Source organism: Suillus bovinus (genome assembly GCF_016758785.1).
Source record: "Suillus bovinus strain UH-Sbo-P2 chromosome Unknown EDB93scaffold_30, whole genome shotgun sequence".
NCBI lineage: Eukaryota > Fungi > Basidiomycota > Agaricomycetes > Boletales > Suillaceae > Suillus > Suillus bovinus.
The window spans coordinates 77,740-104,510 of record NW_024542086.1 but is presented as its reverse complement, the minus strand read 5'-3'; the positions used below and the strand labels follow the sequence as shown (position 1 = coordinate 104,510).

General features: G+C 47.4%; 12 protein-coding genes across 12 annotated transcripts; 6 read left to right on the top strand and 6 right to left on the bottom strand.

Moving 5' to 3' along the window:
• Positions 1-108: 108 nt before the first annotated feature.
• Positions 109-1,837, top strand: EDB93DRAFT_1240701 (acyl-CoA dehydrogenase NM domain-like protein; the record flags this gene model as incomplete). Its single annotated transcript, XM_041451790.1, has 10 exons — positions 109-249; positions 299-382; positions 433-707; positions 763-837; positions 886-1,082; positions 1,138-1,228; positions 1,284-1,375; positions 1,428-1,522; positions 1,576-1,669; positions 1,719-1,837. 10 exons carry the CDS (start codon positions 109-111, stop codon positions 1,835-1,837), a joined length of 1,263 nt encoding a protein of 420 aa, XP_041307384.1.
• A 1,896-nt stretch (positions 1,838-3,733) lies between these two features.
• Positions 3,734-6,109, bottom strand: EDB93DRAFT_453838 (uncharacterized protein). The gene is made up of 5 exons (XM_041456421.1): positions 5,453-6,109; positions 5,253-5,402; positions 4,747-5,198; positions 4,509-4,687; positions 3,734-4,451 (listed from the first exon to the last, which is right to left on the bottom strand). The coding sequence occupies exons 1-5, from the start codon at positions 5,676-5,678 to the stop codon at positions 3,914-3,916; spliced, it is 1,545 nt and encodes a 514-aa protein (XP_041307383.1). The 5' UTR covers positions 5,679-6,109; the 3' UTR covers positions 3,734-3,913.
• A 71-nt stretch (positions 6,110-6,180) lies between these two features.
• Positions 6,181-7,927, bottom strand: EDB93DRAFT_1085768 (Ureohydrolase; the record flags this gene model as incomplete). The annotated part of the gene is made up of 8 exons (XM_041445934.1): positions 6,181-6,309; positions 6,364-6,450; positions 6,818-6,944; positions 7,001-7,282; positions 7,332-7,669; positions 7,722-7,731; positions 7,791-7,810; positions 7,877-7,927. 8 exons carry the CDS (start codon positions 7,925-7,927, stop codon positions 6,181-6,183), a joined length of 1,044 nt encoding a protein of 347 aa, XP_041307382.1.
• Positions 7,928-8,272: 345 nt separating this feature from the next.
• EDB93DRAFT_1147838 (pyridoxal phosphate-dependent transferase) lies at positions 8,273-11,105 on the top strand. The gene is made up of 15 exons (XM_041449540.1): positions 8,273-8,628; positions 8,681-8,746; positions 8,794-9,019; positions 9,075-9,220; positions 9,275-9,351; positions 9,412-9,424; positions 9,482-9,514; positions 9,569-9,642; positions 9,699-9,762; positions 9,820-9,939; positions 9,997-10,103; positions 10,158-10,212; positions 10,261-10,410; positions 10,482-10,635; positions 10,764-11,105. The coding sequence occupies exons 1-15, from the start codon at positions 8,518-8,520 to the stop codon at positions 10,871-10,873; spliced, it is 1,506 nt and encodes a 501-aa protein (XP_041307381.1). The 5' UTR covers positions 8,273-8,517; the 3' UTR covers positions 10,874-11,105.
• Positions 11,106-11,381: 276 nt separating this feature from the next.
• EDB93DRAFT_1085811 (CwfJ C-terminus 1-domain-containing protein-like protein) lies at positions 11,382-14,158 on the bottom strand (the record flags this gene model as incomplete). Its single annotated transcript, XM_041445937.1, has 12 exons — positions 11,382-11,514; positions 11,679-11,990; positions 12,052-12,264; positions 12,318-12,357; positions 12,406-12,664; positions 12,714-12,784; positions 12,828-13,017; positions 13,080-13,502; positions 13,555-13,652; positions 13,709-13,805; positions 13,851-14,058; positions 14,109-14,158. The coding sequence occupies 12 exons, from the start codon at positions 14,156-14,158 to the stop codon at positions 11,382-11,384; spliced, it is 2,094 nt and encodes a 697-aa protein (XP_041307380.1).
• A 616-nt stretch (positions 14,159-14,774) lies between these two features.
• Positions 14,775-15,923, bottom strand: EDB93DRAFT_1250667 (uncharacterized protein; the record flags this gene model as incomplete). The annotated part of the gene is made up of 6 exons (XM_041453046.1): positions 14,775-14,935; positions 14,990-15,058; positions 15,109-15,355; positions 15,407-15,547; positions 15,608-15,690; positions 15,737-15,923. The coding sequence occupies 6 exons, from the start codon at positions 15,921-15,923 to the stop codon at positions 14,775-14,777; spliced, it is 888 nt and encodes a 295-aa protein (XP_041307379.1).
• Positions 15,924-16,622: 699 nt separating this feature from the next.
• On the top strand, positions 16,623-18,593 carry EDB93DRAFT_1250666 (Carboxylesterase; the record flags this gene model as incomplete). The annotated part of the gene is made up of 6 exons (XM_041453045.1): positions 16,623-16,945; positions 17,002-17,148; positions 17,203-17,317; positions 17,377-17,595; positions 17,648-18,289; positions 18,342-18,593. The coding sequence occupies 6 exons, from the start codon at positions 16,623-16,625 to the stop codon at positions 18,591-18,593; spliced, it is 1,698 nt and encodes a 565-aa protein (XP_041307378.1).
• Positions 18,594-18,933: 340 nt separating this feature from the next.
• Positions 18,934-19,995, bottom strand: EDB93DRAFT_1085910 (NUDIX domain-containing protein; the record flags this gene model as incomplete). Its single annotated transcript, XM_041445942.1, has 4 exons — positions 18,934-19,014; positions 19,075-19,495; positions 19,560-19,813; positions 19,867-19,995. The coding sequence occupies 4 exons, from the start codon at positions 19,993-19,995 to the stop codon at positions 18,934-18,936; spliced, it is 885 nt and encodes a 294-aa protein (XP_041307377.1).
• A 235-nt stretch (positions 19,996-20,230) lies between these two features.
• On the top strand, positions 20,231-22,230 carry EDB93DRAFT_1147797 (HAD subfamily IIID h). Its single transcript, XM_041449539.1, has 11 exons — positions 20,231-20,433; positions 20,492-20,577; positions 20,639-20,746; positions 20,800-20,876; positions 20,928-21,119; positions 21,173-21,287; positions 21,334-21,418; positions 21,596-21,630; positions 21,683-21,716; positions 21,765-21,923; positions 21,984-22,230. The coding sequence occupies exons 1-11, from the start codon at positions 20,416-20,418 to the stop codon at positions 22,020-22,022; spliced, it is 948 nt and encodes a 315-aa protein (XP_041307376.1). The 5' UTR covers positions 20,231-20,415; the 3' UTR covers positions 22,023-22,230.
• Positions 22,231-22,248: 18 nt separating this feature from the next.
• On the top strand, positions 22,249-23,747 carry EDB93DRAFT_1147791 (uncharacterized protein). Its single transcript, XM_041449538.1, has 5 exons — positions 22,249-22,311; positions 22,377-22,985; positions 23,039-23,270; positions 23,328-23,577; positions 23,639-23,747. The coding sequence occupies exons 2-4, from the start codon at positions 22,398-22,400 to the stop codon at positions 23,510-23,512; spliced, it is 1,005 nt and encodes a 334-aa protein (XP_041307375.1). The 5' UTR covers positions 22,249-22,311; positions 22,377-22,397; the 3' UTR covers positions 23,513-23,577; positions 23,639-23,747.
• EDB93DRAFT_1250663 (uncharacterized protein) lies at positions 23,703-24,868 on the bottom strand (the record flags this gene model as incomplete). Its single annotated transcript, XM_041453044.1, has 7 exons — positions 23,703-23,723; positions 23,781-23,851; positions 23,889-23,981; positions 24,039-24,146; positions 24,195-24,409; positions 24,460-24,536; positions 24,602-24,868. The coding sequence occupies 7 exons, from the start codon at positions 24,866-24,868 to the stop codon at positions 23,703-23,705; spliced, it is 852 nt and encodes a 283-aa protein (XP_041307374.1).
• A 123-nt stretch (positions 24,869-24,991) lies between these two features.
• On the top strand, positions 24,992-26,179 carry EDB93DRAFT_1147784 (uncharacterized protein). Its single transcript, XM_041449537.1, has 6 exons — positions 24,992-25,122; positions 25,176-25,319; positions 25,374-25,379; positions 25,431-25,580; positions 25,630-25,654; positions 25,712-26,179. Exons 1-6 carry the CDS (start codon positions 25,065-25,067, stop codon positions 25,956-25,958), a joined length of 630 nt encoding a protein of 209 aa, XP_041307373.1. The 5' UTR covers positions 24,992-25,064; the 3' UTR covers positions 25,959-26,179.
• The last annotated feature ends 592 nt before the right edge of the window (positions 26,180-26,771 follow it).

The window sequence follows — 26,771 nt, the reverse complement described above, 5'->3', positions numbered from 1 at the left end:
TAATTATGTTCGGTTCCACGGCTATGTTCCGCCCCGGACGACCAGCGTTGACATAAAACCTCTTCACTTCCCCAAATTTCTGGTCTTAGAATCTGAAGCTTTTGCAGTATGTTGGCCTTAACATCTGGTAGACTTGTTACAGCGCACAAGCTACGCAGCTACTTCCGACCCATACTCACCAGTCAAAGGTCGCGCCAAATCTCAACGTACAACGTTGATATAGCAGGGCTCACGGAAGAGCAAGCTGAGGTATGTCGAGTATTGTACTCAACTACAGCTCAGCAGTATAACTTCTCAGTTCCGCAATGCAGTGGCCGAGTTTGCCCAACGGGAGCTCGCCCCGCGTGCTGCACAAATCGACAAGAGCAACAACTTCCCTTCAGTGGGTACATTCAGTTTTTTTGACCTTTTCATATTCAAGCGTATCGTCAGGACATTTGGGAGAAGCTTGGTGACATGGGTTTGCTTGGTATCACCGTCTCGTCAAAGTACGGTGGTTTGGATCTTGGATACTTTCACCACACTTTGGCAATGGAAGAGCTTTCCCGTGCTTCTGGCTCTGTTGCGCTGTCATACGGCGCGCATTCGAACCTTTGTGTGAACCAAATCCATCGCCATGGCACTGAAGCTCAAAAGCAGAAATACCTTCCTGACTTGATCGCTGGGAAGAAAATAGGCAGTTTGGCTATGAGTGAACCTGGGAGCGGGCAAGTCGATTGATTCATAATGTATCAATTTGACGACTTACTTTCAATGGATCAGGAGTGACGTAGTCAGCATGAGTTTGAGGGCAGATAAAATAGACGGTGGTTGGAAGCTGAATGGAAACAAGTTCTGGTAATAGTTTCATCGTATCACCCGTGTAATGTTCTAACAGTCCCGTAGGATCACCAATGGACCAACGGCATCAACACTAGTCGTTTACGCCAAAACTGCTCCTGAAAGAGGTTCCAAGGGCATTACCGCGTTCATTATCGAGAAAACATTCGAAGGATTTTCCACGCACCAGAAGCTTGATAAATTCGGAATGAGAGGGAGTGATACTTGCGAACTTGTCTTCGATAACTGCAAAGTCCCAGAAGGTTTGCTTTCATGCACTCAACGGTAGACAACTCATCAACTTTTGCTACTTCTAAGAGAATGTTCTTGGTCAGGTCAACAAAGGCGCGGGGGTCTTAATGTCTGGGCTTGACCTTGAACGTCTTGTCCTGAGTGGCGGTCCCTTGGGGTAGGGTTATTTTATTAAACTCCTGGGACTATTTACTCAACATTACCTCCTGAAGTTTGGCACAAGCTGCATTCGATTATGCAGTGGAATATGTCCATGATCGCAAGCAGTTTGGACAACCTGTGGGAACATTTCAATTAATGCAGGGTAGGTTTACCAGGCTTCATGATCGACACAACGTCTAATGAAGATTTTCCAGGCAAGATTGCGGATATGTATACAAGTATTAATGCAAGCCGCGCGTATGTCTATGCTGTTGCAAGAGCTTGTGACCGTGGTCAGATCAGTCGTCGAGTAAGTAAGACCGGGAATCCAAACATTGTTGGTTCCTTATTTTATAACGCTAGGACTGTGCTGGTGCCATCCTCTACTCTACCGAGAAAGCCATAGAGGTTGCACTGGAAGGCATGCAATGCCTTGGCGGTAACGGATACATAAATGGTTCGAATTATCTGTGATTTCGTGATGGCTATTACTCACATTAAAGTAGATTATCCTATGGGTCGGATTTTACGCGATTCTAGGTTGTATGCAGTGGGCGCAGGGACGCAAGAGATAAGGAGGATGCTGATAGGTCGGGAGTTCAATGAGCAGTTCAAATCGTCATGAGACCCTAGTGTTTCTCCAAGCTGCTTTCAGACAGTAGTCCGAAGCATCCCTGCTCCGGAAAATACCATGTATGAGTAGTCATGACAGGCGTGCACAAGATTTTTGGATGATAGCATTGTATCGCATTGAATTTGTATATATCTCAGCTTGTAGTGTGCAGGGCACGACCTGAGTCACTGAGGCAGAAATTGGTCGAAGTCGCTGTGAATATATGCATGTTTCATACAATTATGTCTGTCAAGAGTAGCTAGGAGATAGTTTGGACTTTGAATGTTCCCTTGGTAATATTCAAATCCTTGCGATTGCAGTGGATATTCTCATGCTCGAATGGTTGATCAAGGCTATAGTATTGTTACATGGGTATATTCCTGGTGGGTATAGGGACATGTGGCTAGTTCCAAAATAAATGACGCATAAATGGAGCACACTGGTGCTAGAGGATATATACAGATGAAATGTCATGCGGAGAAATGTGGAGAATATGGTAATGAAACTGAACAAGAAACATAAAGCAATCCAAGAGCAATCGCTCAGCATTCAAGACATAATCAGCAAAAGAAATGTAGGTAACAGACGTATCAAATGGGACAGAGGTTGGATTAAAGGCCGGGGGCATCTATCGTTTTGTCAGCTAGGGTAGGAGACGGTGGTGTGGAGTAGATCTATTGAGAAAAATCGAAATCATCCTCATCTGGGGTGGAGGAGGATGGCTCTGAAAATAGGCCCGAGAGTGAATCATCATCGAGGATGACGGCAAAGAGGGTGAGAGGCGAGCAGCAGTTTTGTTGAAAATCGACAATGAAAAGTTACTCGCGATGATTGGTGTAGCATGATCAGATGGTGGTTGTGTTGGTTGAGGTTGAGGTGCAGATGGGGTAATAGTAGAGCAAATCTGCTCCGCGGTACCCTGGAAGGCCTGTACTGGAGACGATGTGCAGCGTAAGTTTAAATTTTCTTCAATTAAGTGTTAATCTTACCAGAGGCTGTGGCGGCGGTTGTTGGGCCAACGAGCTCGATGCAGGGCCTGATAAAGGCAATGCAGCTGCGAACGTGTTGTTCCCAGACGCTCGAAAGCTTGTCTGAGCACTTGCCAGAGCCTTCGCCTGGTTTTTAACGCACTTCGTAGAGCCTTGATGCCTTTTCAACGCATCCGGGCGCGAGAGACTACAAGAATCAACATCTCTACCTCATGGTCACGTTCAAAACAAGAGGATTACTCACATCCGATGCGTCCTCGCGTACTTTACGTGTCTGTGCACGCTGACTTCCAGCATCAGAGGGGCGCGTGCGCATGCCTGCTTGAGACATTTCGCATTCCCCCATTCAGCTCTAAAGCTGTGTGTTGCGTGAAAGATGAATTGGAGTTCGGGGTAGGCATGTTACAATGAGTACCGTTGCTGTTCATGACGATGGAGAGTGTTTCGGTGGCGGTACTACTAGGCCCTAGCGCGTAACAGAAGAGATGTAAGGTAGATAAGAGTGAGTGCTCGAGTCAGTTTGTCTGGAAGACAGTGGTGAGGAGAAGAGGAGAGAGACAAGTACTGAGCTTTTAAATGCTTGGCTTCCGTTTCAAGCCCTTTATGCTTACCTTTCCCTTTCACTCTGTGGACCACAGCGTGTTGCCCTAGCAAAGCAAGGTATACAAAGGAAGTGCATCCGCAGACCGTATATTTCTCAACGGATAATGGTACAACACGCAGGCCACTCGGATCTTTCCCTGCATGACAGTGGAAAGCTCAAAGATACAAAGCAGAAACATCACGTCACGGTCCAACAATGTAGCACGTGAACGAGCACGTGCCTGCGATTGCCAGTCCAACGCACTTCACAGTCTTCACTCCACTCAGGCTGTTGCCGACCAGTTCGTACAACTCGAACGATTGGTTCCGGTTATGTGCCGCATCAAGGCTATATATAGTATTGTTACATAGGGTATAATATTCCTGGTGGGTATAGGAACTCGTGTCTAGTCCAAAATAAATGACGAATAAGTGAAGCACGCTGGTACTGTATGATCCGATGAACACAGGGAGTATAGACAAATGAAATGTCATGCGAGTAAATGTGAAGAAAAGTCTAAATCATCCCATCTGGGGCGGGGGATGATGGCTCTGAAAATAAGCCAGATAGTGAATCATCATCCTTTGCATCCTCAGACAGGGAAAGAGGTGACGGCAAAGCGGGAGCAGCAGTCTTGTTGAACATCGACAATGACAGGTCTCCCGCGATGACAGGTATAGTGTGGCCAGACAGCGGCTGCATGGGTTGTGCTTTGGGTGCAGATGCGGGGATAGGAGAGCAAATCTGCTCCATGGTACCCCGGAAGGCCTGTACTGGAGGTGCGACAGCCGGCTGCTGCTGCACAGAGGTTGGTTTGAACGGGGCGGGGAGAGCTGGAGCTTCCGTCGAGCTTGGCTCAGTTCGTGTGGCCCGCACACTGGATTTTTGGGTCACCGAGCTCCATGCAGGAACTTGAACTCCGAAATCGAATTGCTGCTGAGGCATCGCGACCGAGGCCGTAGCGCCAAACGTGCTACCCCCAACAGTCTTTGCCTGGTTTTTGATGCACTTCGTGGAGCCTTGATGCCTCTTCAGTGCATCCGGGCGCGAGAGGCTATAAGAATCAACATCTCAATCCCATGGTCACGTTCTACATAAGAGGATGACTCACACGAAGCCACATGTCGGGCATGGACAACCGGATTCGAGTCTCTCAGAATCTTTCCGGTGCGTCTTTGCGTACTTCACATGTTGATGTACGCTGACCTCCAGCATTGTAGGGGCACTTGCACATGCCTCCTTGAGACATTTCCATTTCGCATTTCCCTTGTCGTCCGGCTGCGCGGGTGCCTGATGAAGCAGCCGTCAATCGGATGGCAAAAAAAACTAGATAAATAAAATCGACTCACGAAATCGGGATCGTCTTGAGGTCGGAAACGTTTAGGCGCTGTCGTGTTACCATCATCAACTGCCTTCCTCTTCGACCTCCGCGTTGAACCCCCCTCCACTGTGGCTACAGAAGGTACTTGCGGTATTGGTGCAGCATTCGGCAACACCTGCTCCTCTTGCTGAAGCGGGACCTGCACGGCAGGTGCAGGGGGGGCTTGCATGAGAGGAGCTTGGGTTCCGAAGTAGCCGCCGTAATAATTTGGTATGGGTAAGTTGTGGCCGTAAGCTGGCAATGGATACATGTAACCTTGAGGGATGGGAGGCGGAGGAAGTCTGGGATTCCATGTCTGAGCCAGACCTGGAGGTTGATATCTCGCAGGTATCCCCGCCGCCTCATTTGCCATGCCTCTGAGCGCATCAAGAGATGGCCCAGGAACGTTCTGTGTGGGGAGTGTGCCGTTCGGGTTGAAAGCTGTATATCGCGAAGATGAGTTTGAGTTTGGAGTAGGCATGTTAAAACAAGTACCGTTGCTGTTCATGACGATGGAGAGTGTTTCGGTGGCGGTAGGCCCTAGCGCGTAACAGAAGAAAAGGTAGATAAGAGTGAGTACTCGAGTTAGATGGCGAAAGTTTGTCTGGAAGACAGTAGTGAGGAAGAGAGATACAAGTACTGAGCCTTTAAATGCTGAGCTTCCGCTTTGCACATTTCAAGCAACTTATGCTTACCTTTCCCTTTCACTCCGTGGACCACAGCGTGTTGCCCCATCAAAGCAAGGTATACAAAGGAAGTGCATCCACAGACCGTATATTTTGTCAACGGATAATAGCACATCACGCGGGGCACCCGGACTTTTCCCTGCACGACAGTGGAAAGCTTAATTAGTCGGATTGTCGTCCTCCATAAGTCCAAATATTTTAGGACAAACATGCAACAGCTCATTTGTTTCAACATTGAACGCGACGCGATGCGTCAGAATTTCAGATTGGGCTGCGCCTGTTCATGGAATTTTTTCGTGCATAGGGACTCCTCGTTTTCCTCAGATGGTTTCAGCACCAAACGCGACGCGACGCGCTGCATCAGAATTTCAGATTTGGCTGCGCCTGTTCATGGAATTTCTTCTTGCATAGGGACTCGTCGTTTTCCTCAGGCAGCTATTGACATCGAACATTGTATACTTGATATTTGAATTAAAAATCTATCAACACGAACACATCAGACAGGGGTCGCATGCTCAACGATACAAACAAGAAACTTCACGTCCAACAATGTGGCACGTGAACGAGCACGTGTCTGCGATTGCCAGATCGAACCCACATCCAACACTTCACTCCACTGTTGCCGAGCAGTTTGTCATCATTGCGCATTTAGAAAGTAGTTGTGACTCACTGCCACTAGATCACATCACATCAGAGAAGGGTCTCGCCTATGTAATGATCAGCATTATTGATAATCCTCATTTAAAAATGCAAACAGTAAACGTGGCAGTAACGGACGACTTACCCAAAGCAGAACGGACCAATGAGCACCCCACCGTCACGGTCTGGCGTACACTCTCAGCATCTGCAAGCGCAGGGTTAACCTCCTGCATGCGATAGACCAAATCAGATCACATCAATGCGAGAGGTAAGACACATACCATTAAGTCAAACGCGACGAGCAACCCAGTCTCGTGAATCGCCTCGCAGATGTAGTGTCCTTCACGGAAGGTGAGCCCACCGCGCACCTGCAGAATTTTGGTCAGTTCTGCTCATTGACCCGGCATTTGATTTGACTTGAAATTGTTTTGTCTAAGAGTACAATGCTCATCTGCCCGTTATGTGCTTGGACATTTCTGCCACAGGTCAAAACGCCCATGTTTCCAAGGGCCATGCGCACTACAAAGCGTCTATCAAGCCAACTTCATAGGTGACGTCTTTTTTTGAGAGCCCCTTCAGGGCCAGGGTGCACAGAGAATGGTAGGCACATTCTCGCACCTTCAAGAAGCAAAAAAAAATTCTTTACTTTAGCACGTAGTGTCACCAAAAATGCTCAGATGGCACGGCCGACTTCATCTCACTCAAAAAATAGTATCAAGATACTGAAATACTCACTGGTGTTCCCGTGCTAGGCGCAACGCTCGGGTCGAGTGCGTCGACATCAAAGCTCAGGTGAATAGGACGGTCTCTTTGTGGGTTGACATGGTCGAGCGCCATTTCGACCACCTTACCAATGCCGTAGCTAGGTGAAGTAGAATAAGCATGAGCGCTCTTCTGTCCACCAGATCCCAAACTTACCGATCGACTTCGTGCATGCTGAAGGCCTTGATGCTGTGTTTCCTCAATATTTCCTTTTCGCCCTTGTCCACGTCCCGCAAACCGATGTATACGAGACGCTCAGCAGGGAGGTGAGAGACCCAGTCAAACTTTGCAAGGACTGAGTCTGGAGACGGAGCAGGGGGGTTGAGCTTGAGGAGAAAGGAGAGGGGCATGCCGTGAATGTTTCCGCTATCGGTAGAGTGGATTGTATTGATATCCGCGTGAGCATCTATCCAGATGACACAAGCTTGATCATATGCTCTGTGGATGGGATGTCAGAACATTATCTCGTTTAAACAGATATGCTCACCTCAGGGTTCCTGAGATAGTGCCCATGGCTAAGGAATGGTCTCCGCCAAGGGTGACGGCGAGGTGACCCATCTCTGCATGAGCCTGTACTGCAGATGCGACACTCTCGCAGACCTGTGCAACGAGCAGAGGGCTTCTGAGCCTTGCAATAGATGCGTCTAATGCCGTTTTAACAGCTGCATCACTGGTGCCATTAGGTTGGATGTCATTGGGTGGGGTAGAAATATCCTCGAATTGGTGGTGCCCATCGAAAACGACTCGCCATCCAAGTTGTTCGACTTGGTCGATGAGTCCTTCCTGGACGAGGTGGATAGGACCTTTATCTACGCCAAGTTTTGACTGAGAGAAAAAGTGAGTGAGTGAGTAAAAAGGGACTGTTGAGAGGACTGACCTGACCGCCGCTATAGCCGGTGCCGTAAGATTGACGTAACACAAGCGCAGCCGATACTGGAATGCTCACCTAAACGGACATCCTACTATCTGAAAAAACGAAGAGTGAGTACAGGTGTATTATAACCGAAGATATTTTTAATAGAATTCACGTACTGCCACGGTCTTTGGACTCGGCAAGAATTTGTTAGAAGGGATTGACGACATGCTAAGGGAAAGTCGAAAGGTCAGGAGATAAAGCGGTAGTGGTAAGATGGGCGTATGAGACTGAGGGAATCCTGTGAAGTAAAGTAAAAAAAACCATATATCATTGCTTAGCCGATCAGTGATCACAAGGCTAGCCTGGTAGTAAGATCCGATGGTGCTGCATGGCGGTATTTTCCGGATGGATATAAACTACGGTCTAGTACGTACGTAATGCTCTTGTTATCAGACTACCTCAGGTATGGAGCGATTGCAGTGGGGCCTCCGTTTGCTGTGTTCTGCTGCAGTGGTGACTATTATTGGAATTGGCACAGGTTAATTGATAATTTTGCTGATATTGGCATGCCAGCAGGTATAAATAAATAAATATAAAGTACGAGTGCGCCAGACGCCTTGGTCAATCCATTAATATTATTCTGCCATTGGTTCCCTTTTCAACTGCCCTCTGCCCTTCCTCTGATTCCATTACACCAGAAGCATGTCAAAATCCTCCACTAGACCCAACAGTGCCTACCCTTCACGTAGCGGCACTCCATCCTTAAGAGACGTCGTATGTTCATTGGATTTCCCTCCTCCTTCCATTATCTCTAACCATGCACGTTCACCTCCACCTCCCCCGTCTCCCTTCTTCCAAATCTATCTCTAATCAGGTCCATGGTGTTATGAAGATATTTCATCATGAGAAAGAATCGGAAGCTCACCAAGTACATTTATTTCCCAAGACTCTATATATCTCCATCCCCTAATTCTTTCCAGATATTCCGTCAACAAGTAGGACATCAGCCAAAACCAGCCCTAGGCCTTCCTCAGACTATCAACCCCGTATGTTTTACCTTCCTATGCATCACGTGACTTGACGCATCATTTAGGATGAAGAAACCGTCCCTGGTATCGAGCACCCTGGCAGTACCGGTGTCATTTACTGTTCAGATCGTGCCATTGCAAACGGTTTCAACTATGCTAATTCTCACGAATGGGCAAACTTGGGTCAGGGCGCTCCAGAAGTAGGCCCTATCCCGAATGCCCCGCCCCGCCCAGAGAATATTCCTTTACCTGTCGATTCTTTGGAGTATGCCCCCACAACCGGTGTCAAAGGTCAACCTTTTGTAATTCATCAACGCCATAACCGCTAATCCTATCGTACAACCAGCCCTTCGTGAAGCAGTAGCGAACCTCTACAACGATACTTACCGTAGAGGCAAAGCAAGTCAGTACACATTTGAAAACGTCTGCATCGTCCCCGGTGGACGTGCGGGGCTTTCCCGTGTCGCCGCTGTCATTGGCGACGTTTATTGTGTACGCCTCCCTTATCCAGTTTCTTTGTCTCCTCACCAAGCTCCACGCATATAGTCATATCAGGTTCCAGACTATACCGCATATGACCAAGTTCTAAGTGCATTTAAGCGACTCGTACCTGTTCCCACTGCGTACGTGTTCTTATCCTTCCTTGCCTATATCAAACCGACCGAATCCTTGGATTGATTCAGATTGGATCCCAAGGTAACCATGCTCCATAAAACGTACATCACAAATTACTAAATGGACTCTTTTGCATAGCATAAATACCGTCTTGATATCGAACAAACCAAGGTTTGTCCCCGACGAAACTCAAATAAAACACACCCTGATTGATTGCGCTAACAGAAAGATATTCTCACTCAAGGCCTTGCCGTCGTCATTGCTTCGAACCCGAGGAATCCGACGGGGCAGGTTATCGCGTGCGTGTTCCATTATCTTTCTCTACTTTTTCACAGCTGATACTTGTTAATTAAAGTGGCAAAGACCTCAAAGAACTCGTTTCGCTCAGCCGGGAGAACACAACAATCATTCTTGATGAGGCATGAGCCTTCCCCTCAGCTACCTCTCACCCATTACTGACTGATAAAATCTCGCAGTTCTACTCCTGGTACATCTACCCCGACAACGAAAAAGACATCGGAAAGAGTGTCTCCTCTGCCGAGTATGTCGAGGATGTAAATAGCGATGCTGTAGTTATCATTGACGGGTTGACAAAGGTGCGTTTTTGACACACCTTCACTATGCCTTTTTTTCTCAGTCTTATTCTATGGCAGAATTGGCGCCTACCAGGTTGGCGTGTCTGCTGGGTCATCGGACCCAAGAATCTCATCACCGCACTTTCGCAATCGGGTTCGTTCCTTGATGGGGGCGCGAATCATCCGTGAGTGCCCCCCTGTTCCCTCATTTCTCTAACATTCATCGAACCCTTGTACAGCATGCAGCTTGCAGCCCTCCCGCTCCTTGAGCCGGCGCGTGTCAAGACAGAGAAGGTGGGCCGATTATTTGATGTATCCAAGGAACAAACTGACGTGAAATAGATCGCACTTCAAAGACACTTCAAAGCCAAGCGGGACCACGTGCTGAAGCGCTTGCACGCGCTCCATTTGGACGTGGACGTTCCTCCCAACGCGACGTTTTACATTTGGTTGAACTTGGAGAAGTTGCCTGCACCGCTTAACAATGGTTTGGTGAGTAATTGTTGTATACGATCCTCGCCTCCCCTGTCTTCGGACAAGCGTTGATTCTTACTCTATGTCAGACATTCTTTGAAGAGCTCCTGAAAGAGCAAACGATCGTGATCCCGGGTATCTTCTTCGACATCAACCCGGCGCACCGTAGAAACTTGTTCAACAGCCCGTGTCATCACTACGTGCGGTTGTCGTTTGGGCCGCCTATAGAGGATCTGGACAAGGGTGAGTTTATTGTTACTTTGACATCACACTTGGTTCTTTTGTTCCTCCGTCTGCTTACGCCTGAGAGCGTTCTTGTTGCTTTCATCCGTCTGTGTTCTCCATGAATACTGACATCAGCTTGCTCACAGGTATTGACGCCATCGGTCGGGTGATGGCTAATGCAAGACTGGGGGGCACGAAGAAGATGGGACACAGCTATAAGAAGAGCATAGAGAGCAGCTCTGGGATCAACATCTAAACCGCGATAGACTTGTTCCCCGTCCTCCCACCGGCTAGTATTGGAATCGTTAGATATGACTGAGAATGGAATGGCAAAATGGTTTGGACAGTATATTTATTCATAGAACACGTCGGTTTGTTGTTCGTATCATCCTCAGTAGGCTAGCTATGTCGACCGATCATTTACGGTTTAGACTTGTATAGATGTATATAGTGACGCAGCTCAGAATACCATGTGTCATGGACCTAGACAAGCCCTAGAGACGGCAAAGTTGAGCGCAAGGTTGGAGTAATGACATCATGGACAACACACGGATCCCTTAGTGGGTGGAGAGAACAAGGTTGTCAATTTACCATAGGCCTGCACTATCGAGGATAATGCACGCCGAGTAGGTCGCAGCCCAACCGATTTATGCAGATCAGGGAACAATAAAACAATACCTCGATGAATGACTTCGATCGATGACCACGAAAGCACAAAATGTCATATTCAGTACCCTACAGCAGTGAACGCTGACAACTGAAGATCACATCGACGGGTCAAAAGACGCGAACGCGGTTTTGAATGCCTTTACATCTGCTTTATCCTCTTCCTCGGGAAGCATACACGCCTTCCAGTCCACCCTATCAGGAATGCCTAGTATGTCGGTTAAGACTTGCCTGTAAACGATACCGGAACTCCATCAGCGATTGCAAAAATACAAGAGCATAATCAAAGACGACGGAAATAGGGCAACATAAACAGGGATAAGAACAAGCAACGCGGGGGCCAAACTCCATTCCCGCGATAAAAGAGGACAAGGAAATCATCACAAGCCACCCACCTGCCAAACTGCACTCCAAACGGCGCATGTTCCTCGATCAGATGGACCAACGTCCTCCCATCGGGCAGGTCCACTCTGAAATAGCTTCTACCCCTCCCGCCTGATAGTTCTGAACTTTGACAATCTTCCAATGTGCCATCGAAATTGATTCCCTGGGATTTAAACGCCTGTTCTACCTTCCCCGCGAGCGAAGTAGGTACAGGGACGGCTTGTACGTGTGCATGCCCTCCTTTTGTGCTCAGACGTCCGACTTCGAAGAATACGGCGCTTGCGTTGTAGGTAGCGTAGAGTGCACGGAGAGAAGACTTGTATCTATAGAGTAGTTGTCGGATTTAGAGTTGGTAGAAAAGGAAAGGGAGAACTAATTACGTACTTATCAGTCTCTTCTACGATTGGAGATGCGATGTCAGCAGGAATGGTGTTATACGTTGGGTGATGCGCAATAGGTACGATGAGGACGTGGCCTCCACCTGGGACAGTACTGATACTGCTATTATTTCCGACGACGTTGGATTGCGTAGGAATGATTTGACCCTTTGGAAGCGTCACGTAGCATTCATTTCCGATGGAGACTATGAGATGTTTTCTGTGAGAGTGGGGATTAACGGGCAACAAAAAGGTAAGGGAAGAAGAGCGTACGCGAGGTTGGGATTGGATAGACAGAACCAACATTCGTCGGCTGTAGGCCATAAGTACCACGAATCACATTTCAAATAACTATACTCACGTCCAATCTCCTTGATCTGATCTCTCTTCCCTCTCCTCTCCCCACGCTGCCCTGCATTAGCAACCGGGCAATCCTCAATGTAATGCTCCTCGCTCGCGCATGCACGGCACACATACCCCGGGCGTGGTTTTCGCCCACCTGTGTCGCCTACAGCATGGCGCGTAGGGCAGTCACGTACAAGATGCCCGGGCGTATTACATATACGGCACACGTACCCTTCAGGAGGCTTCTGGCGTTCGGGGCAAGAGGTAATGAAGTGCTGTTGACAGGAGGTTAGCGCTGGTTGTGATGAACTAAGAGAGAGGAACCTCGGTAGATTCACATCTCCGACATTTGTACCCTGGCGGCGGCTTGCCTTCTTCGCCTTGTGGTGCATCTACTTTGATTTAGATGGGATGCCCTGAATGAGGTTGAGTACTCACTTGTTCGTGGACGCTTGCCGTGCTGGGGAACGTTTCCCCATATGAAATTCTCTGTTGATTCGAATGTTTCGAGTGTCCGTTTTTGGGGTCGGGGAGCTAATTCAGTGAAAGGATTTTTGGTGGCGTTTGTGGGTCGGGATGGGACGGGGTTTGACGGGGAAGGTGGGGTGATTGAAAATGCGTAAAACCACTGTTCGAACATGGTGAGATTTATTTCAATGATTTGATGTCATGACGGAAGTTTCAACTTACCCTTGGCTTCTTACCACCCGTAGCTTCAGCACCGAATGCACCAAGACTTACGAACCTGGAAACCCTTCCTGCTTCATCATCCCACACGAAGGGCTCCCGCTCCCAAAACTGTGGCGGCCGGCCACCCAAAGCAGCAAAATGATATCTGGGTCTGACCTTCCTAATTACCTCATCCAGGGGCATGGCACCCTCAGATGAGAGCTCTGGATAGGGTAAAGGAGCTGAGGAGTGCTGTGTGATGCATGCAGGCCAGTTGTTTGTGATGAGGATGTCGACAAGCTGCGAAGGAGAAGAGGCGTTCAAAATAGAGGTAAGGGATGTATACGTTTGGTTCTTGGATTGGGATTTTGAGGATGACTTAGCGAGAGTGTTGGAGAGGAGGCGTTCGACGGTGTGGGTGGAGAAAAAGGGGGATGCGAACCCCTAGAATATGATGCTTAGCGTTTACTTTGAAGAAAATAGGACCAGCACGCACAGGGGGGGCCTCCGCGGTGGTGTAGATGCCTGGGTTATATATGCCACCTAGACAAGCTATCCGAAGACCATGAGCGGTCGTCATAATCCCTGATTTATCTGGCAACTCGGTCAATCTCACACCACAAAAAAGTATGATGTAACACAAAACTCACTCAGCAAAAATACGTTCTTGCATAGCTCTCCACTGGTCTCGGCATATTTTTCTATCACAGAATCGGGTAGAGGATTCTCTCCTTGCATGATGTAACACTTCAAAGGGACTGAGAACAGAAAAGTTCAGTCAAAGTATAGCACAGCATGAGACGTGTTCCTGCCTTCAATGTCACCGTTCAAAAGTTGCTCGGTTTCATCTGCTTCATCACCCAAAGTCCCTGGTTCTTTCAAGGGGCCAAAGAAGTCACCGATGCAGAGCACACAGTCAAATTTACCATGCTTCGCGTCGATGGCTTTAATTTTCACAAAAAGGTCACGTATAGACCCTACTGCGGAGCCTACCGTGAGTCTGTGGAAGTGGTCATTGGTTTTATAGGTCGTTTATGGCTAAAAGCCTACATTTTCACAGGTGAAGCACTTGACGCTGTGGGGACAGTGGAGGACGCCATGAACTCTCCTTGGCACGTGATCGTCCTTCAAAACCGTTACTTTACTTCCGCCGGAATGCCCCATAGTATTATAGCATGCCACTGGTCTTTCACCTCGACAGAGCTAGATCTACCCATTGCATGCTAAAACAAAAGCAACGTTTGGTGCCAATTCCCATTTGCCCGTTGAACGTTGAACTGCGTTTGTATTCTAAACTTATCACTGCCGCATGCGCGCACCGGTGCACTCCTTGTATTTTTTTGCTGCCCTTCCCGGCTTCGAATCTGAGTCAGTTGATGCAGTGATGAATACGATGATCCTCCTTCAAAGTAAATTACTGTGCCTGTTTCGGAGATGTCGATGCATCATCAAACGTGTGGAGTGTCCTGGACGGTCTGAACGGTCTGGATCTAGCCGTACCAGGTTCGAGGCTGTAATGAATCTGCTATGACCAGATTGTCATGCCTGCCATCAGATTGAAAAAAAAAAAAAAAGGTTTGGAAACTGCACAACTGCAATTGCAGTACAACTAATAAATGTATCCAATAAAATCAATGTTGGACACCGCCTTGAACGAAAGGTACGCCCACGACACGGCAAATAGGACGTCCAGACACAGAAACACATACACTCCGATCATTTCTTCTCATAATCTTTGGAAAGGTCAATCTCTCCCTTCAAATGTGTATTTGTAATCTTCGCTTGTCTCTGTCGCGGTGCCGAGCGCTTTCCCTTCTTCTTCACATTCGACGGTGCTTTCGGGATCGGCGTCTCTTCCGCTGTAGCCTGAAGCCCCTCTGCATCGTATCTATCAAGCACCAAACAAGAAAATAAAAATAGGAGACACGTACCAGCATGCAGCGCCTTCAACAAATCAACATCATTCGGCACCTTCAGCGAATGCCACAAATCAAAGAATTCTGTCCAAAACAAAAAATCAGCGCAATGTATCCCACAATACAAAACTCACCTTTCTCAACATGCTTCCCCCCACTCTCATCATCCGGCTTGATCTCATTCCAAAACACCATCCGCAACTGACCATCCTTCACGGTCCTCGTAACAAGCACCTCTCCCTCCTTCTCCAGCTCCTCGATAGCCTGTGGGGCCTCCTTCCAAGACTCCTTAAGCGCACGCACAGGTATCCCACCGCCTTTCCTCGTTTGTCGCTGGATCTCTGTCAGGAGGGCTGCTTTGTTCCGAAAGCTAAATTCATGCTGTGTCGCATCAATCAGGAGTCAAGAAAAGAGCTGGCGAGATAAACGTACCCGATACGAATATAAATCAGTCTTTGGATCCCAAATAATCCTATCATGCGACTTGAATTTTTCAAGTAAGACTTCGTCAGTCTCTAGAGGTGTGTTTGTGACAATTGCAATATCTTGCAGACGCATGGGGTTATGTGTCGACTACGTACATCCAAAAACCAATCTCAATGAGTAAAAAGGGAAAAGAAACATGATACGTACCTTGAGGTGATCAATGGCATATACCAGTTGTGTATTCACATTCGTACCCGTTCCCGTATCCGCCGGTTGTGAATACACAATATCTACAGGGAGTGAAAGAAATCATCATATGCAAGTAGTAAAACGTACTCGTCTTTGGCCGTTTCTTCTTCGTGCTAGGCATGGATGTCGATTCTGCGGTTATAGGCGCGGGTGTAGGTGTAGAAATAGAGGCACTGGGAGAGGAGTTGAGCGGTGCAGGTTGGGAATGCCATGAAGTATAGTCTTGACGATGGAGGACGCGTTTAAATGAATCGGCATCTTTACCTAGGGACATGGTGGAGGAAGAGAAGTCGAAAGTGCTTTCTGAGTCCTGACTTCTTTGACTCTTGTTACCCTGGGCCACGTGATCTGGATATTTTAGAACATTGTCTACATCATTATCAATTTGCGTTCCGTTGCTCGCGTCGTCGAGCGCGCTTTTTTCGACACATACTCGAAAAGTCGACGTCTATTCATCCCATGCGTGGTAGCTTTAATCGGCATACTAAGCGACGGAGTACGGGGGGATTGGTCTTGAGTATTACCTCATTTTCGAACTGATCAAGGGCTCCCAAGTTGGAACAAGCAACTCGTTTGTTGAATGAGCGCTTGGCTAAAGTGATGTTGCCTGTTCTGTTCGGGATGAATGGCATTGTTCCATACGGACGTAAATCTCGTCTTCTCAAGTGCCTTACTTCATGGATATAGAAGGGGCCGCACCGCGTCTATATATTTTCTTGTCGTACCTTTGCCAACCAGTCGGAAGTTTCTTAGTGCGGCGAACTCGGGATACTTGGCGTGTCACTCACTGGCACACCTGCCGCGGCCTGTCATCTCGCAGGAACGGTCATCGACGGGCTGGATTCTGTATTTAAAGCGCCAGTTCGTTGAAGTTGACTCCTCCCTCCAGCAGTTGTGTCGGGAGATCTGCATGTCCAGGTCAATTTTCTCCGTTCTCTGAACCATATATTGATTTTGTCCCTAGACTAGAAGCATGGTATTTTTTTCAATCACCTGCATTCTTTTGTCACTGCTAGTCGCGTCGCTATCCCATGCATCCCCTGTTTCACGGGAGTTCTCGAGCTCGGGACTATCACTTCCATCGCTAGACTCCAAAAGTTGGCTGTGCCGTCTCGTCCACACGACACGGGCTCAAAAACTTTGCCTACGAGAAGAGTCGACTGCAATATCCGTTAATACCCCCCTGGGCGCCGCGCAGGGTGTAGTCAATGTCTCGGGTGTTAGCAGGTTTGCTGCGAAGTATGCTTCCGCAAAACGCTGGTCCCCGTCTACTGTTGTAACTGCATGGGCACTCCCGTACGTGAACCACATCACGACTCATTTACTTCCGATCACATACATTGTATCGACAGCAATGGTTCTACGAATGTTTCGGCGCTGCCGCTCATGTGCCCGCAACCATTTGTGGATAACTCCACGTTTACCGAGGATTGCATGTCGATGATTCTTCATGTTCCTACCACCTTACATGCCGACAGCTGTGTGCCCACTTTGATGTGGTATGCATATAATTATCATTTTTCGGTGATCGTGACCATCATATATCTTCCTAGGGTTCATGGAGGTTCCTTTATGGTCGGATCCGCCACAAATCCTGGCCTAGATGGATCCGCACTGGCACTTGCCACCGATTCGATCGTTGCGGTCATTCAATACCGCCTGGGAGCTGTAAGTGCTTTCACTGTAATCACTTCATCTCACTGTTAGCTCATCTGGGTTCATTTAAGCTTGGCTTCGTTGCTCCCAACAATCAGACTAACCTTGGTCTGGGAGATGTTGTAAATGCTCTCAAATTTTTGACGACTGTGCTTCCTAGCTTCGGCGGTGACCCGAGCAAGATCACTGTGGCCGGTCAAAGCAGTGGTGCGAATTTGATTCGTGCCCTTCTTGCTGTGCCTTCTGCACAGTCACTATTTCAATCTGCGATTTTGCAATCTGACCCTATGGTGAGTGGTGTGCATATCACCGGGAGGAACGTGGGACTCATTACTTTGTCAGGACTATGGCTTCCTGTCATCATTTGATCAGGTTCAACTTCAGCAGTTTTTCGTGTCAAATCTTGGCTGTACTGCGACCGACTTAGCATGTCTAAATGCTTTAACCGCGGATAATATCGTCAATGGTGCCGGTCTTTGGCAATTCAACAGCTCTGTTTCCGTCGTTCCAGCCGCGACACAAGCGGCGCCAATGCGTGTTGTAGATGACGGCACCTTTATCACTTCGACCTTAGATTCAACTTCGCCATTCCCCCGGGTTTCCAAGCCCATCTTGCTTTCTAATGTTCTTCACGAGGGAGGCTATACAATTTACCGCTCATTTTCTAGCCCCGTACCCGAAACTGAGTACGTTGCTATTGTCAACGCCTCGTTCGGCGAGACACGCTACGAGACCCTCGTGGGCTCGCAAAGCTATGCCGTAGAGACTGCTCAAAATGATGACTACCGTCCTCAGCTGCAAGTGCTCGCCACAGATTCGATCTGGCAATGTGCGACATGGACTTTCGCGCGAAATTGGGTTTCTAATGGTGGCACTGCATACGTCGGATTGTACTCCCTTGGCGCTAGCTACCCCGGTAACTCCGCTGTCTCTTTCTGCACCGAGCCGGGCGTTGTTTGTCATCAAGATGATATCGAGATAGTTGTAAGTAAATTCTTGCTATGTTACATTCTTTACGGCTCATGTTTTGTACTAGTTTGGCACTGCTCTTGATCCTGACTCGGCCCAGTCAGCGCTGATTATTGAAATGCAAGCCCGTTACAAGTCTTTCTTGTATAGCGGGAATCCAAACGCTGATGATTCATCATTTGCAAATTGGGAAGCGGCTGGCGCATCTGACGTCAATGCCATTATGCTCGGTAGCACCGGCGATGCTCCTGTTGGCGCTTGCACACCATCTTTTTGGGGTCAAAGTGTCGCATACGATTATCAGGTATTCGATATCTAGAACGCCCGTATGAAAGTTCATGATCTGATGTCGTCTCCCGGATACTGGATTCGTGTTCTTATGTTCATCTCCACGCTTAATGTTCTTCACGGGGTCTCCAGGTGCATAATGAATTTTGGGTTCTGTTTATTCTTCTTTATTGTCCAAATTGCTTTAATTGCTTTAAATGTCATACTTTGTAGCCCTTACTCTGTCGTTCTCCCCACTAAACGCGACTGTAGCCCAAATAACTTTCTCTAAATACACCGTTCTCGATATCAATAGGAGTTGAATAGGAGATATGAATAATTGTATTGGAACCGATTGACGACGGTCGTGAGGGTATGCCGACATCAAGTCCTTATAGTTTGGGTATATCTTCTTCGACCGGGCATTGAGTGAACAAGTCGAAGTTGCGCTGCAAGTTCATCTGAGAGAACGGCTATGTGAGCAATTAGACCAACGTAGGCTTATCAGAAATGTGGGGAATGCGATGCCGTACCACGCCAGAATTCCGCTCCACTACCACGCGGTGTAACCGACCCTTTGGACCACCTCTCAATTCATCGCCCTCGTAGACGAAAGCTTCATTGACTCCGTCATTAATACGGAACAACTTTGGATTGATTACCATCCGTCCGAATGTAGCTCTAGACAACATCTGAACTGTGTTTCTCTGGCTCTCGGTACAGGACGATCCAGTAAGAATGAGGCGAAGCGTTTCTAGAATGTAATACTGGGGTGGGAAAAAGCTGATTTTCCCAGTCCTGAATTCCTCTATGGCTGATTCTGGACGCAAAAATCGCGTTCGAATGATTTCTTGTCCCCCATCAGGAGTCGGAAGGTGTTCTTCTCTACCTGGATACAGCCCATTCGATGTAGAATCCCCAAGGAACGCGACAAAGAAGTGTGTACGGAATCGCCTGCCTAGATGTCAGATATAGTTAAGGGATAAAGGGAAAAAATCCTGCTCGCCTAGTTGATGACGGTGGTGTCACCCATGTAGTGAACGGCAGCAGAGCGCCTACATCGGCTCTTAGGTTGTTGTTTGTAAGAAACGTTGAGAACGTCATTTGTCCTCCATGGACAGCTTCTCTAGCCTGAGTGAAGTCGATATCGAGTAATCTGCTCGGAGTATCCGGCAAAGCCAGCAGCAATCCAGCTTCTTCAAAGGTTTCTCTGATAGCAGTCCATTTTATGAACGTATCCTGCTCAGCATCAAAATTTCCCCCGGGAAAAACCTCCAATTCCAGATGTCTTTGAACAGGGACTGCAAAAGAGTGATTCTGCTCACGTATTGGCCAGCGAATGACCTAGCCTGTGGGTTGCGCTGAACAAGGAGTACTTCGTTGTGACTGTTGACTAGAATCAGACTTGCTGAAAGACGAGGTTCTGTAGGCTTTGGACTTTCACTGTCCGTCATCTTGATTGAAAAGTCAGAGGAGAAACTCGGAACCGTGACTGAGAAACTTCTCGGCGAAAGCGATATGTTGCTGTGTGTTCTCAGGCTAATATGTATCCACACGTCAATAACCACAACCAACCGCGGTGGTGAACTCACTCTAGCAGTTGATGACTAGGCGGTCTGTACTTTGAAAAAAGTAGAGTGCAAGTCCTCGACAATGACATGATATGCATCCTACTGGTCTAATTTGGCTCCGGTATCCGGTGCAGTGTTCATTAGATCCGCCGGTTAACTGGGAAAACAAATACTTCCGTACTTTTATTCGCCACAACCTACCAGACTTCGTCCTTGGGCTGGCTTACCACCCGCTTCCACAGGTCACGGCCCAAGCCATATTTAATTCGAAATCGCGTCCATATCAATTTGGGCAGTGCAAGTATGGCTACCATGTTAGAGGTACGCTTGGTCTGAGCTAATGTCATCGGTGGCACTTACTCGAATATACAACTTGAAGGATGAAATAATTCCTGAAACAAAGATTCCGCTCACCTTCAAATGGTCAGGACGCGAGTACAAGGTAGATCTCCTTGGATCAGATAGGTAAGCTGCGGAACCGAATTGCTGCGAACTAAGATCCACTGTATTAATTCCGCTTGTCCAGAGTTTACGACCTCAAGACTTCGCTGATGAGTTTGACAAAGGTTCCGCCAGAGAGACAGAAAATATTAGGTCTAGTGAAAGGAAAACTACCCCCAGATCAAGAGAGAATGTCAGTGTCCGCGATTTCCTGCATGATTTTTTCTCTGAACCGTATGATCGTAGTGCAGATCTACGAATCGCAGGAAAATCATTCACACTCATTGGAACCCCTGAAGGTGACGAGATTAAAGACCCCTCAAGTGAGCCCGCGATCTTTCAAACCTTTAGTGCTTGTACTAACATACGGTCAGAGTTGGAATTCCTCCCCGACGTTGTCAACGATCTTGATGTAGATTTTACCGACAACCCAACTGCCGCTGCGACATATAAAAATGACCAGCGAAACATTCGCAAAGTCAAAGAGGCAACTGAGAAACTTCAGATCAATATCATTCATCCTCTGCGAGATGGCAAACGTTTGCTCGTGCTGGACATTGATTACAGTAAGCCAATCTTTCTCGAGTGTTTTCACTTTCTGAGAATAAACCTCGTGCAGCCATTTTGGACACCAAACCACTAACGTCTGGCTCATTACCTCCTGCGGAATGTGCGAGGCCTGGCCTCCATGAATTTCTAGAGGCCATATACCCTTACTACGACATCTGCATCTGGTGAGATCCATTTACCTCACGAGTACAACCTCTCACAACCAATCAGGTCTCAAACTAGCTGGATATGGCTTGAGGCGAAGCTCGTAGAACTTGGCATGGTTGGATCTACCAGGAATTATCAGGTTTTATTTGTGCTTTCATGATGGCAGGTCACGGCTGACATCAACTCCAGATTTCATTCGGTACGACTATGACTATGCAACTTTGATTTTCGCATATCTGATTGAAAATACGCAGTCCTCGATAAAACTTGCATGTTCACCGTCTTTACAGAACGAAATGGTCAACCATACGCACACCACGTCAAGGCACTGCAAATTATTTGGAATCACTTTCCCCAGTTGTTAGCATATTCTGATTTGGACAATCGAGCGTGCCTTAACTCCCCTCTTTAGTTCAGCGAAGAATAGTATTCACATAGATGACCTGGTAAGAGGAAGGTGTGACCCGTCTCCATCATCTCTAATTCTGTCGTAGAGTCGAAATTTTGCCTTGAATCCAAACGAAGGACTAAAAATCCATGCCTTCAAAAACGCTCATACAGAACAGGCTCAAGCTGACCGGGAGCTTCACAAATTAGCCAGGTACTTGGTACATATTGCTGCTGTGGAAGATTTCAGGACGTTGCGTCACAAGGCATGTGTCTCGTGTTTGTTGCTCGACTGTGAATTTTCTCATTGCTCAACATTTTTAAAGGCCTGGAAGCATGAGCTAAGGCGACTCACGCAATCGTGACGAAGACGCACTCCATCTCATGGTCCTATTCATACCAAGGCACCTTCAATACATGAATCAAGCCTACATAGAGGGACAATTGTTGTGTTGTAATTGTTGTACACGATTCTTGTAAAATAACTACTATTTTGTAACAAAACCGTGCTATATATGTACAAGATTTTTATAGTGTTATTGATATATTAGCGCCGCGTTCCGCCATGACAAATTCTTCAGTCTGAGGCCGGGGTCTCATTCCAGTGAACTACCCTTCTGCACTGCAGTTCAGGAAATCATTTGCGGTGGCTTGGTACGTCTATGCTCGTACTATGCGTGTCATATCATTCATGGGTACTTTTTCTTTCGCATTTCTAGGCTCAGCTTTACTCTCAGTACATGCTTGGAGTTGATCTACGATGGGATCGACTTCGTTGGGCATATGAGTTCGACGTTGCGATGCGAACTAAGAGAGCATCTGACTTGAGCGGCCTCAGCCGAGAGGAGAAGGAGAAGGCCAAGTGTTCCTTTGAACCAGGCGAAATCGCTCACGTTGATGGTGGCGGTGGAATCACGGCTGCCTTCTACGAATTCTTGGATCGGGAAAACTTTCCTCTGACGCCAATGGAACAGCGATACATGCGCGTTCTTAACGACAGCGCTCCCGATATTAGCAAATACTGTCTCGTCCTCCAACGTGTAAGTGCAGACACATTCATTGTGTGCTACATCGCGTCTTTCGGTGGTGTTGTACACGGCACCGGCCTGTCTCCAATAACTCGGTTTTTTTCCATGGCTATGGGCGATACACCTCCATGGCCTCCCAATTCAAGGCCTCTGCACGTGATTCCGAGATGGATTGGATCTGGCTTCATATTTGGTGTTCCAGTGGTCAGGAAGAATCTGTCGAAGACTACTCATTCCCGTGCTTCTCTTGCCCACGGAGAACTGCATAGGGTAAGACATTTTATTGCAGAAAGGCTTAAGGCATGTTCAGTCACTTGTTTGGTTTGACTGTGTGGAATGAAGTATTTTCACAGCTCTTCCAGCAAGCCCATAAAGAATTGCGCGCAAAAGAGCGTGATTGGCATAAATTCCGCAAGAAAACTGGTCTAAAAATTGATAGCTATGTGGATCCCGTGAGGCTGGACGTGAATCACCCAGACGGGTTAGCCTCCGACCCTGTGATACCCAGCGAAGTGCCCGTCCCCGGCGACCCCACGGAATGCTCAAACTTCAGAAACATGCTTCGGATGAAGCGTAACGTTAAAGGCAAGGTGAAATTGACCTCTGTTAGGATGAAGGATTGTGACACGAGTCTGTTTTCAGTGCCTTTTCTCCACAGACGTCGTTTCTTGGATATTCCACCGAGCAATCACCTAGGCTGGTTACTAAAATGGAAACGACAAGATATTACATATTCACAACTCTACCTCAAACGCTTCACACCTCGACACTCATATTATCCTGTGCTCCGACACCTTCCACTCCCCTTTCGGTATGTGAGACCTTGAGGACTGTAGATCACCACGCACTGCGATAAATAGACCTCCCGATGGAGTCTACTCGGTTTAACTTAGTTAGTCAAGTTCACTTAATATTGGGATTTTTCTGATTCTACATGTTAGTTGATATTGAAGGAATATGTTGATCTTAAAAGCCTTGAGGGTTGTCCAGTCCTGCATTCGACTTCGCTAAGATAGATCACTCAGGATATACAGCTGACTATTGCACGATTATGATTACATTGTGAAGAAAAAGCATATGTTGATATCAACATACTTCTGAGGTTGTAACACTGTTCACGACGAGATCGAACGTCATCACCGAGGACGGCAGTACTAGGGACGTCCCTAAACATGAATCTGCATAAACGGCTTGGTCACATACCAGGTTTCGTAGCAACCAGAGCAGGAAGAGAAGCATTCGAGGGTCGCAGTATATCACTGGTCGCGTCGAATTGCCAGTGGTTGTTGTTCGCAACTTCAGACAAGGACGGCAGTTCAGCAAGCATAGTAGAGAGTTAGTCATTGAGCTCACTTGCAAGTACCTCCTTTCGTCCCAGCCCAAGTAATTTCTGAGCTTCCGTAACATGGAGGCACGCGAATGCTCGCGAAACAAGCGTGAAGGTATTCTTGCGGAACGCATCTGAAGACAAATTCGATACGACAAAATCCTAATTAAGTGTGCACATACCGAGGAAGTCGTTAACTAGTAGACCAACAGTTTTCCCCAACCTTGAATCAGGGAAGTCACTCTGCTGCGACATCTGGAACAGCTCTTGGGCCCGAGCGTAAGTATTTTCATACTTTCGTTCCAAAGCGGATGCTAAGAGTACTGCGAGTGCATGCGACAGGGGATGCGAGGACACACTTTCAGGCAACCGTGCAAGGGCATGTTGAGCAGGTGTCCTGGAACAAGTGTTACAAAGGGGTGTAGTCAGGGGATGAGTCTTACACACAAATCATCCAGCACCATATAAGCCAGTACCAATGGGGCAATCAAAAGCAGTCTGGTGTGACTTTTGTCATTTGAACCCTGTTACAGGGCATGGTTATCGAGATGCCGAGATGTATATGAGGGGTATATCAAGAACTGCTCACGTTCAAGTCGTGATGTTCAGCGATATTAGTGATGCCAACGAAATTCCTTTGCTCGGCCAAATTAGATAACTGGGGAAAAACTTGCTGGTAGATATCTTGGACAGCAGAAAGTTGTTGGGAAGGTTCCGGGCTGCCTGAGCTATTAGGTGATGTGGTCACGCCAGTGGGATCCGAGGATTCCGCTGAGGAAGCAATGATAGAATCTCGAGCTTCGTCACGAAGCTCTGTTGCGCTCATGGGAGGAGGTGTGGGTGGTGCTTGAGCCATGTATTGAGTACTTAGCTTCAACTTCGAGATTGTCAATATCAATATTAATGCTGAGCGCTGATATCGAGATATATGCTTGCTTACTAAGCAATCAGTACTACTTAGTGGCTGTGAACCCCATTCGCAACACTAAAACTACATAGTCTCCTGTGGCCAATAGAAGGGAGACAACCATTCCTTCTGTAGTGCTACAAACATGGATGTGCTCGACGAGGAGGTTGAATCTATCTTATATATTGCAAGAGAAATCTCAGGTAGGTCCAAGTTGCGCGAACCTCACCAGCAAGCCTTTCATCAGCACACATAGTCTACAAGATTCCCCATCTGAAGGCTAACGAGGGACATCGTGCTAACGATTGGGGAGACCTTGCGCAACCGCTATGGAAGGGCAGGCTGCGCATCGTCGAAAAGTCGAGTGGTGCAGCGCTGATGTTTGAAGATGCTCAGACGGGTAAGCATTGTCAACTTCTTACTGCGTACAAGTAGACGATTAATGCAACTACAGGTGAATGTACGTTTCAACATGAACAATGAATATTGTAGCATCCTGATGTAGAGTTAGTATTTGCCCGCGCACCTTATGACGCTCTTAAACCATGCGTGGAATCCGTCCTTGATTCATCCCGATATTTTGTAATCAGGGTAGAGGATACTGGCAAGAAGGCTTATATTGGGATGGGATTCGCTGAACGAACAGATAGCTTTGATTTTAGTGAGCGCTCTCCTTACAGTCTCCTTACTGTCTTAACATACGCTCTCAGACGTTGCATTGCAAGATTATACCAAGTGCGTCTAACAAACGCTGACATTTCTCTTACTCACTTAGAGCACACTCATGTTTAGACGTTTTAAATCTGCTTTGAATCCTCCTAGCCCCGATGATGAAGCCCCTTCTCATATTGCGGTAGGTCCAAAGAAGGACTACTCCTTGAAGGAAGGCCAGACGTTTTCTATATCCATCCCGGGAAAAACTAGTAAATTATTAACACCTGGGACCAGTTTACTAGGTTCCTCCACCCAAAGTACCGGTAGTTCAGGGGGAGGGGTACCGCTATTACCGCCCCCACCTTCATCAGGAAGAAAGAAATGATCATATTATTTATATTCCGAAGTATTTTGGCATTTTTTTGTATCTTCTTTTCTCCATGAAGACTGGGTTCAACAAAATACAAAAATCATACATGCTCAAAATCAATGTTCAGATTTCGGCGGAAGCCTCTACATGTGTGCTTGTAACAATACCTGTCGTGATACGTGGGAGGTGGTTTACCTGTATCCTTTACTTGCCTACTACGAATCACAGTTTCGGGTCTTGTCATTGATGGATTAATACCACGCGGTCAAAGGTTCTGGCTATGAACTCGAGTAATACTTGAGCTGATTTTTTAATCATAATACTCTCAGGAGGATATAGACATACAACCATCTTGCAGCGCACCCGGGCCAATTACGTAGTTTCTTAAGAATAGTCTATTCAGCTTAGTTTTTCTGGAGGATGCCCATCCGCATCTCATCCAAGTGAAAGTGTCGCCTCTAGTAGGTTTCCTGTCATTCCCATCGGAAGCATCGTGAATGACACTGGCAGGACCAGCAGTGGTGGAGAAGATCCATGTTAGCCAATTGTTAGGGAATGCAAACGGTCGCCCGGTGACAGTGTGAAACGGCCATATGCACATTTAAAGATAAGAATTAAGTCAATGGGTAGCAAACACAGATCGCTTGAAAAGACGTGGGATTGTGATATGAATTCAACAATGGGACAAAAAAAAAAGAAAGGATGATCAGTGCGAAGTACCAATAGGCTGCGAGAACTGGTGGCCTAGTGGAGTATGAGCGACGGTCACTATGGAGTCACCAGCCGAGAAGTGCACGTCTGACTGTGTCAAGCCGTGTCGCCACGATA

Bases quoted from the DNA above. Each gene is read 5' to 3' on its own strand.
- EDB93DRAFT_453838 (XM_041456421.1), bottom strand. From the start codon at position 5,678: ATGTTGAAACAAATGAGCTGTTGCATGTTTGTCCTAAAATATTTGGAC. The intron at 5,403-5,452 runs GTAAGCATAAGT...CAGCATTTAAAG, and splicing joins CCACGGAGTGAAAGGGAAAG to GCTCAGTACTTGTATCTCTC. The intron at 5,199-5,252 runs GTACTTGTTTTA...CGCGATATACAG, and splicing joins CATCGTCATGAACAGCAACG to CTTTCAACCCGAACGGCACA.
- EDB93DRAFT_1147838 (XM_041449540.1), top strand. From the start codon at position 8,518: ATGCACGTTCACCTCCACCTCCCCCGTCTCCCTTCTTCCAAATCTATC. The intron at 9,020-9,074 runs GTCAACCTTTTG...TCGTACAACCAG, and splicing joins CCCCACAACCGGTGTCAAAG to CCCTTCGTGAAGCAGTAGCG. The intron at 9,515-9,568 runs GTTTGTCCCCGA...TTGCGCTAACAG, and splicing joins TTGATATCGAACAAACCAAG to AAAGATATTCTCACTCAAGG.
- EDB93DRAFT_1147797 (XM_041449539.1), top strand. The intron at 20,578-20,638 runs GTAAGCTGCGGA...CCGCTTGTCCAG, and splicing joins GATCTCCTTGGATCAGATAG to AGTTTACGACCTCAAGACTT. The intron at 21,288-21,333 runs GTGAGATCCATT...ACAACCAATCAG, and splicing joins TACTACGACATCTGCATCTG to GTCTCAAACTAGCTGGATAT.
- EDB93DRAFT_1147791 (XM_041449538.1), top strand. From the start codon at position 22,398: ATGCTTGGAGTTGATCTACGATGGGATCGACTTCGTTGGGCATATGAG. The intron at 22,986-23,038 runs GCATGTTCAGTC...GTATTTTCACAG, and splicing joins TTATTGCAGAAAGGCTTAAG to CTCTTCCAGCAAGCCCATAA. The intron at 23,271-23,327 runs GCAAGGTGAAAT...GTCTGTTTTCAG, and splicing joins GATGAAGCGTAACGTTAAAG to TGCCTTTTCTCCACAGACGT.
- EDB93DRAFT_1147784 (XM_041449537.1), top strand. From the start codon at position 25,065: ATGGATGTGCTCGACGAGGAGGTTGAATCTATCTTATATATTGCAAGA. The intron at 25,123-25,175 runs GTAGGTCCAAGT...CAGCACACATAG, and splicing joins TATTGCAAGAGAAATCTCAG to TCTACAAGATTCCCCATCTG. The intron at 25,581-25,629 runs GTGAGCGCTCTC...ATACGCTCTCAG, and splicing joins AACAGATAGCTTTGATTTTA to ACGTTGCATTGCAAGATTAT.